The sequence below is a fragment of the Oreochromis niloticus genome, linkage group LG6 (genome assembly GCF_001858045.2).
Source record: "Oreochromis niloticus isolate F11D_XX linkage group LG6, O_niloticus_UMD_NMBU, whole genome shotgun sequence".
Lineage (NCBI taxonomy): Eukaryota > Metazoa > Chordata > Actinopteri > Cichliformes > Cichlidae > Oreochromis > Oreochromis niloticus.
In genome coordinates, this window is record NC_031971.2 from 65,036 (window position 1) to 73,323 (window position 8,288).

The window sequence follows — 8,288 nt, forward strand, 5'->3', positions numbered from 1 at the left end:
AAAGGTGTACTGTGTTCTACTCTTAAAAGTTGTAATAAATACACAATACAGTGCAAGATTTGATTTTGATTTGATTTATTATTTATCTAAATGTTCAGGACTGTATCTTAACTTCCATCAGCTAAACAAGGACCAGAATTAGCAAGACGTTGTAGTAGGAATGAGCTTTTACAAAAACAAACTTAAATTTTTGGCATCTTCAGCCAACTCATGTAGCCTAGTCCAAAAATACAGCATATGCTATAGGTTTTGGTAAACACAACGAAAAGCCAGTTTGTTTGTTTGTTTTTAGAAATGTGCAATTTCTAATAACTTCATGTAAAGTTCAGTGGCAGACTCCCAGCAGACTGGCTTTTGAAAATGATTTTGCTCCATTAGAAAAATTCAGATACTCCTGTATGTTTGAGTCCCCACATACAACTACTGACAGCCTAGACTCAGGAAAAGCGTCTAGTTCAGATTGTTGAATCAGGAATCCACAGTCCCTGGAGCCGTATCTGTGGTCAATGGAAGACAATTGCATTAATATAGGTTTACACATAAAATAATTATTTGATCATTATTATCCATTACCTGTGGGGTAGGTAGTACAGTTCATTTGGCACACCTCCTGGACATGAAGTTGTTCTTGAGGGACGAATCTGATGAGTGTTCCACAGCTTCACACATTCATCAAGATCCCTCTGAACAATGTCAGTGAAGCAAAATCTCAAAAGGCACTGATGCTCGTGACTTCCATTGAAGTGTCCAGCGTCTCGAAGATCCGCAAACAGCTCCAACCAAAACTGAGCCCTACAGAAATAAAAAAAAAAAAAATTGTTTAGAAATAGTTTAGTTTGTTTACATGGCATCGTTTCACAACACGCATGGCACTTTGAATTACTTATTAAAGAACTGTAAATTACATGTGAAATTAGCGATATTGACTCATTACATACAAAGTGAGGTATTTCAAGTACTTGTTATAATGTTAATGATTAAGACGTAGAACTTGTAAAAAAAGCCAAATTCAAAGTCTCTAACAATTTGTATATTCTATTTGTTTGGGTCCTTTTTGCATAAATTACTGCCTCCATGCAGTGTGGCATGGATGCTATCAGTCTGTGGATCTGTTGAGGTGTTATGGAAGACCAGGATGCTTCAGTAGCAGCTTTGAGGTCTTAGCCACTACAGTATGTGACACCCCTTTCATCCACACTTACATTAGACAAAACTTTCTATTAATGTGCTTTGAGAGTCTCAGGGAACATCCAACTTATTTTAAGGTGTTCTTTATGGAGGGTGTCAATTGTGGGGGGGTTTTTCCCACAGCTGTCAGAACAGCAGTCATGCCCATCCTGTGAGTCCTCCTGAATTAGAAAGACCATTTAGAGGCTCAGGAAACCTTTGCGGATGATTTTAATTAATTAGCTCATAGTAGAGTAGCACTTTAAGTCTAAAATATTTAACCTTTTTACAGTATTCTGGTTCTGAAGTTGGGTTTTCCTTAAGTTCCAATTCATAACCATCATAATTACTAAACGGGCTAAAAATGTCTAGTTTGGCATATAATAAGTATTTAATATCGGTTTTAATTTTTAAGTTGAATTACTGAAATAATAATAATAATAATAGATTGCATTTATATAGCACTTTTCGAGGCCCTCAAAGCGCTTTACAATTCCACTATTCATTCACTCTCACATTCACACACTGATGGAGGCAGCTACAGTTGTAGCCACAGCTGCCCTGGGGCAGACTGACAATAAACCAACTTTTGCACAACATTCAAAATTTGTTACACCTTTAAATATCAGGCAAAATTAAATGTTATATTTACCTTCCTTTTCGATATATGGACCACCAGGACTCAATTCGCTGGTTATTCGTTGATGAACCAAACATGTGACTGGACTCTCCGCTGAAGTGGTCATCATGATGGTGACGTAGTGCGCACTGAACTGCAGCCATAATGCCGTTTTCTGTCCCACAGTCAGTTCTCAGTCTCATCGGTACAACACCAAGGCTCCCAACACATGACAAGTAATAGTAAGCTATGACCACTGGATTATTATTGGTTGGTCCACATTCTAGCCACAAAACCTTGCGTGAAAATCCATCAATGCACCCTGAAATGGCCAAACCGAATGGTTTGAGCTTGTCATAACCATCAGCATGCCACATGTAGTTGGGTCCCAGCGAATGATAGGTTCTCCTAATGAATCTTCTGCGTGTTCTCATTTGGCATCCATGAGGATTAAGCTCCCGGAGTATTTTCATCACATCATCCCTCTTCACTTTCAGATGATGCTTTTGTTTAAGTACCTGCCACATTGTTCGATACCCAAACAATCGCCCAGGTCCTTGAAGCTCCGCTCTGATTGCGTTAATGATTGTTGTTCTGGAGTGAAAATGTTTTCTTCGGTAAAGTCCAGCATTATTGAGTTTACTTTTAAGACTCCTTAAACTCATCTTTACACCATGCAAACTTAACATCATGTCCATGATAACACTATATGAGTGACCTTCATTGAAATATTTAATGTAGTACTGTAGGATGTCTGACCCTTCAGCCTGGTCCCGCAAAAGCTCCAGAGACTGTCCGCAGGAAGCACAAAATGGGGTGAAGAGGCTGATGCCAACGCCACAAAACGGGCAAAACATTTTGCGTTTCTCTATGTCAGGGTAATAAGGAAACGGTGTGAGGAGTGAGTTTTTCGAGGTTTGTTGACATCCAGAATCACTTTTCTGAGCTACAAATATGGAGTAAGCCTAATCGTTGTGCCACTTCCGGTATTTCAGACAATCCCTTTCCGTCAAAGATTTTTAATTTGTTGCGGATTTTTAATTTGTTGCGGTTATTTAATTTGTTGTGGATTTTTAATTTGTTGTGGATTTTTAATTTGTTGCGGAATTTTAATTTGTTGTGGATTTTTAATTTGTTGCGGATTTTTAATTTGTTGCGGATTTTTAATTTGTTGCCATTTTTTAATTTGTTGCGGATTTTTAATTTGTTGCCATTTTTTAATTTGTTGTGGATTTTTAATTTGTTGCGGATTTTTAATTTGTTGCCATTTTTTAATTTGTTGTGGATTTTTAATTTGTTGCGGTTTTTTAATTTGTTGCCATTTTTTAATTTGTTGCAGATTTTTAATTTGTTGCCATTTTTTAATTTGTTGTGGATTTTTAATTCGTTGCGGTTTTTTAATTTGTTGCCATTTTTTAATTTGTTGTGGATTTTTAATTCGTTGCGGTTTTTTAATTTGTTGCCATTTTTTAATTTGTTGTGGATTTTTAATCTGTTGCGATTTTTTAATTTGTTGCAGTTTTTTAATTTGTTGCGTTTTTTTAATTTGTTGTGGGTTGTTAATTTGTTGCAGTTTTTTGATTTGTTGCGCTTTGCACTTCCCACCCACCGTAGATTTGGATCACCACCCTGAAAAACAGATTGTGTCATTAAACAGTATCTACAGAAATGATGTGTACGACTAAAGCAGAAGCCACCACTGCAATGTGAGCCCAAATCATCTACAGCATGTTAAAGGTTCCTTTAACTACAGTTTTATCTATTTATTTCCATAACCTAAACGATTAACAAATTCAAAGGCATCTTGGTATAGCAGTAGTTTGAAACATAATGGATTTTGGTAAAAAAAAAAAAAAAAGAAAAGAAAAAAATACTACTTTTGAATATCTTACCATCACTAATGTCACACAGTACATCTGATGAAGACTCAGCTGATTGCTCACCTGTTACACATATCTGAATCCCTTGACCGCCTCACAAAGCTTGGAAATATCCTCATCAGATAATGTTGTTTCAGTTTTAAGACGTGTAGTGAGCTTATTCAGAGTATATTACTGACCCAACTCATATATTTTTTTAAATTTCGTCTACAATGGTCAGGATGGCAGAAGCAGGTCGCAATGAAATACATAACCCTTCAGTGACTTCACTGACTTCCCACAGAAATCAAAAAGGAATATTGTCTTTAGCTGCCCCTGGTAAATTAAACAGGTGTTTGTCTCACAGTAAAGCTAGCTAAAATCTTCAACCTGTTGCATTAGCATGAACTTTCCAGAAAACTAAACAGGTCTGGAGGCGAAACCTGTGACAGAGGAACGCTTTCAATCAACAAGAAAACTGACTAAGCGAACTATGGTTACAGCTGATATACATTTCAAGTTGAAAGAGAAGGTTGTTGGTTCGGCGCAGGGTGCTGCTGGGCTCCCTTGCTGAGCAGGAGTCAGTCTGGACCGTTCTTCTTCGTTGGTTTGGTGGACTACACGCTTACAAGGAGTATTGGTGCCCTCTGCTGTTGCAGTACCTCACAGTCAGACAGCTATTTCTGACAACATAGTACCGTCCTCGTCTAAGTTTTATACATATATGTGTATATATATATGTGTATGTGTGTATATATATATATATATATATATATATGCCGGCCACGGCATCGGCATACCGGCATACCGACGCTCTGTACACTATGCCGGCCAAGTTGCCGGCATAGTGTACAGGAACATCTGTGCCGAGTATAACCTGGAAGTCCCGAGGTCAAAATGGGAGATGCCCCCAAGGGTGATGGAGAATGACCGAGCTAAGCAAATCACCATTTTTCAATTTACAGAAATGTCATGTCCATATTACAATCAATTACTCTTTTTGATTTAATGGTAATTTACCGTTGCCATTTTACAGTTATTAGTGTGAATGCTTGAAAAGCATTCATAGTATTGTTCTTCTGTTTCTTTATTAGTGTGAATGCTATTGTTCTTCAAATCTTTATTATTAGTGTGAATGCTGGAAAAGTATTCACAGTATTGTTCTTCTGTTTCTTTATTATTAGTGTGAATGCTTGAAAAGCATTCACAGTATTGTTCTTCGAATCTTTATTATTATTTTTCCGTACGTTTTTTGGACTCTATCTCCTTCAAAACTGTTCAACTTAGAAAAACCATTCAAACATTCCTCTTCTTTTGGACATGTGTGCTTGTATTTTTCTAATTTTTAACATTTATATTTTTACATTTATTCAACTTTTTTCAACAACAATTTCCCATGTATTTCAATGAGGAGATACTTCAAATTCTCCTTCAACTTACTCCTCTTTCAACTGTATCTACTTCCACATATGTTGACATAGAGCCACCATTCAAACTTTTTCTTCAGTTCCAGTTTAAGTTTCATGCTTTTTTTCAGCTGTTTCAGAGTTTATAATGGGTGTGTATGGGACAGAATGTTGGGGCTAGAGTGAGGCAGCTCAACTGCTAGAGAGGAGGGGGGGAATTCATCTTAAAATCTTTTATTAAAGCTGCTGCTGTGTCCACAATGTTCGCTCTACAGCCATCATTTTACCCTCAAAACGTAGTCATCGCTGTCCTCTTTCATCCAATGTGTTTATTATTGTAATAGGTGTTATGGTTCTTTCATAAATGTCACCAATGCACAGCCTCCTCCCTCCAACTCTTCCATAGACTCCAATGTTAAAATGGCTCAGAAAGTTTGTCTGAAAATCAGAAGTACAGGCTGTCTTTACACTGTCACCACGTCCATATAATAAACTCCACAGGCATGAAAATTGAGAATTCAGTAGACTAGACATTGCTGCCACTCATTGTGAAAGAATTTTGTCAATACGACTTGTACTTTTCATTTGGGAGCGATTTGTTTCGGCCTGACTTTTCTGTTCATTTTAAGCAGCAAAAGTGAGGTGCATGTCTGTGTGCGTGTGTATGGAGCCATTGGGTGTAGTCACTATAGCAACCAGGCTCACACCTGCCTGCTTAACGAGCTCTGTCTCTCACTGTGCCAAGATTCATCTTAAACACTTCTCTTTCAACTGCTGCTGTGTCCACAGTGTTTGCTCTACAGCCATCATTTTACCCTCAAAACGTCACCATCGTTGTTCTCTTTCCAACACCGTGTCTTTCAAAGCTCAGACATTTAAACTTTTTAAACTGTGTGGATCCAAGTGGAGGGATCACATTTTAGTCATTCAGTGATTTAAAGAATATGAACTTTCAATATTCATTCAGATGTTTTCTGACTCTAAATTGTCTTTTCTCATTTCTTAGGTTTTTCTAATTTACCTTTAAAACTTTTTCAGCTATTTTCCAACTTCTTCTGTGTGGTTGTCAGCTTTTAACAGTTCAGCACTTTTGTTTTCAGGCAAAAATTTCTGTATTTTTCATCTCATTCCAAATTTTTAACTGAAATTCAACAATTAATTCATTTCAGTGCATACATTCAGATTTAAGCATTCACACTGCAGTTTCTTCAGAAAATGCACTTTCTAGTTGACTGTAATTTTTATGTACATTTCTTACGGTGTTAAGGTTAGACTCTTATCATCCACTGAATCACAAATTGTGTGAGAGATACGTGAGTAAAACATTTCTCCCACTGAAAATGCTAAGTCTACATGCACTCTGGGATTATACGAGAAATATTGCCTCTCTCTTTCAGTAAGTAGTTTTGCTGCAGAACTTTGGATTAACTGGGTTTTCAGGGAGTTTTTACGACACCCTGATAATAACAAATTAGACCAGCCAGCCTAGAAGTAGTAAATGCATGAACTAATTTTTCAGCATCACTTTGAGATGGGATGTTTCTAATTTTAGAAATATTGTGCAAATGGAAAAAAGCAGTCCTACCTATTTGTTTAATATGTGCATTGAAGGACTTGGTTAGATATGTGTGGGTGTAGATTGAGTGTAGATATTTTCTTAATATCTTTCAAGAAGTAAAAAGATGAATGACAGGTACTGCTGTGAGCAGTAGATCAAATTTTAAAAACTGCTGAAAATGTATGATGGTAAAAACTGATTGATATCAGAGAGAGATATTATACCCCTTATGTCAAACAGAGTGATTTGTGGCCCCAATAAGTTATTCATGAGCTCAGGAAGTAAAGGAAGTAATAAAGGAAGTAATAAAAATATGTTTTTCATAAAAATATGATATTCATAAAAAGTATGATTTTCATAAAATTATGATATTGCTCAAAAAATATGATAGTTCATAGCTCATTGCTTTTTCTCCCCCCCCCCCCCAAAAAAAAAGAACTAATTGATTATTTAGAAAGTTTTTTTTATATCAAATTGCATTCTTTTATTTATAAGCCATTAAAAAAGTTTTTACTTTTTTATGCTTAAAAAACGCCATCTGGTGGTGGGTCAGCGCGTGAGCGCGCGCCCCCTGCGCCTGTGTGTCTGTGCGCGCTTGTGCGCCCGCCTGTCTCGGGACCGTGCTTGTCCGTGTTTATGTATTAAAATGTGTTAACCCTGATGCTCCCCGGCGGGGTCGGTCGGTCTGTCGGCCAGGGGGACGCGGGTCCCCCGCGGAGGTAGCAAGGGGTTTGGGGTCTCACGATCCCCCCCGTCTCGAGGAACACCCTAGCGAAAGCAGAGTGAGTCTCGCGGCGAGATGATAAGAAAGCAGATGGTGGGTACTAAGCGTGTTGGTGTTTGGTTACAGAGGCGAGGGCGACGGCGACGCCAACGACGACAACAAGGGGGTCTCATTAGACAAAGGCAATGTCACGCACTAGACCGTGGGAGCGAAAGAGCACTAAGCTCGGCGGTACAGGCGTAGCGCTTTCGCCGTCGGTGTCACGGTGCTCATCCTCCTCACCATCAACATCACCATCAACATCACCGACGGTTTTGGCCTACGCGGGGTCGGCTCCGGTGTCTGGGTTGTTGCGACCGGCCACGTTTCGCTATCGAGGGCTAGGGGTCGAGGAAGACCAAGAGCAGCAGCAGCGACGACAACAACAGGAGAACTCGGAGGAGGAGGAGGAAGACACCGAGGAAGAAGAGCAAGAGGCCGAGGGGGATAACGACTCGACAGCCCGAATGCTCTCAGACGACGAGGAGCGCTACTGCTCGGAGGATCAGGAGGACGACAACGATGAGGCGGCGGACCATGGGTATGTGGCCGCACAAGATCACAGCTACGAAATGCCGTTGCAACTTGGCCAGGACGGCGGCTCGCAAGGCGAGCCGAACCGCCGGGAGGGAGAGGAAGAAGCAGGCGCTGAACCGGGGCGGGGGACTTGGGAGATTTGGCAAGAGGACGACGCCGGCCGTGCTGCAGGTGGCGTTCATGATCTTGGGTGCGATCGCAGCCACGGCGCTGTCGGTGAAACTCGCAACGCAGATGTAGCCGACGATTACGACGACGACGACGAAGAAGAAGAGGAAAAAGAAGAAGACGAAGAGGAAGAAGAAGAAGAGGAAGAAGAAGAAGATGATGAAGACTATGAAGAAGACGACAAAGACTATGAAGAAGAAGCAGAAGAAGA

General features: G+C 39.6%; 1 protein-coding gene across 1 annotated transcript; it reads right to left on the reverse strand.

Annotated features, from left to right (window-relative positions):
- Positions 1-4: 4 nt before the first annotated feature.
- On the reverse strand, positions 5-2,843 carry LOC106097436 (uncharacterized). The gene is made up of 3 exons (XM_013267632.3): positions 1,820-2,843; positions 574-792; positions 5-497 (listed from the first exon to the last, which is right to left on the reverse strand). The coding sequence occupies exons 1-3, from the start codon at positions 2,641-2,643 to the stop codon at positions 326-328; spliced, it is 1,215 nt and encodes a 404-aa protein (XP_013123086.3). The 5' UTR covers positions 2,644-2,843; the 3' UTR covers positions 5-325.
- Positions 2,844-8,288: the final 5,445 nt, after the last annotated feature.

Excerpts from the sequence above, each read along its gene's own strand:
- LOC106097436 (XM_013267632.3), bottom strand. The coding sequence starts at position 2,643 with ATGTTTTGCCCGTTTTGTGGCGTTGGCATCAGCCTCTTCACCCCATTT. Across the intron at positions 793-1,819 it reads TCCATATATCGAAAAGGAAG|GGCTCAGTTTTGGTTGGAGC; the intron begins GTAAATATAACA and ends TTATTTCTGTAG. Across the intron at positions 498-573 it reads CTGTACTACCTACCCCACAG|ATACGGCTCCAGGGACTGTG; the intron begins GTAATGGATAAT and ends CATTGACCACAG.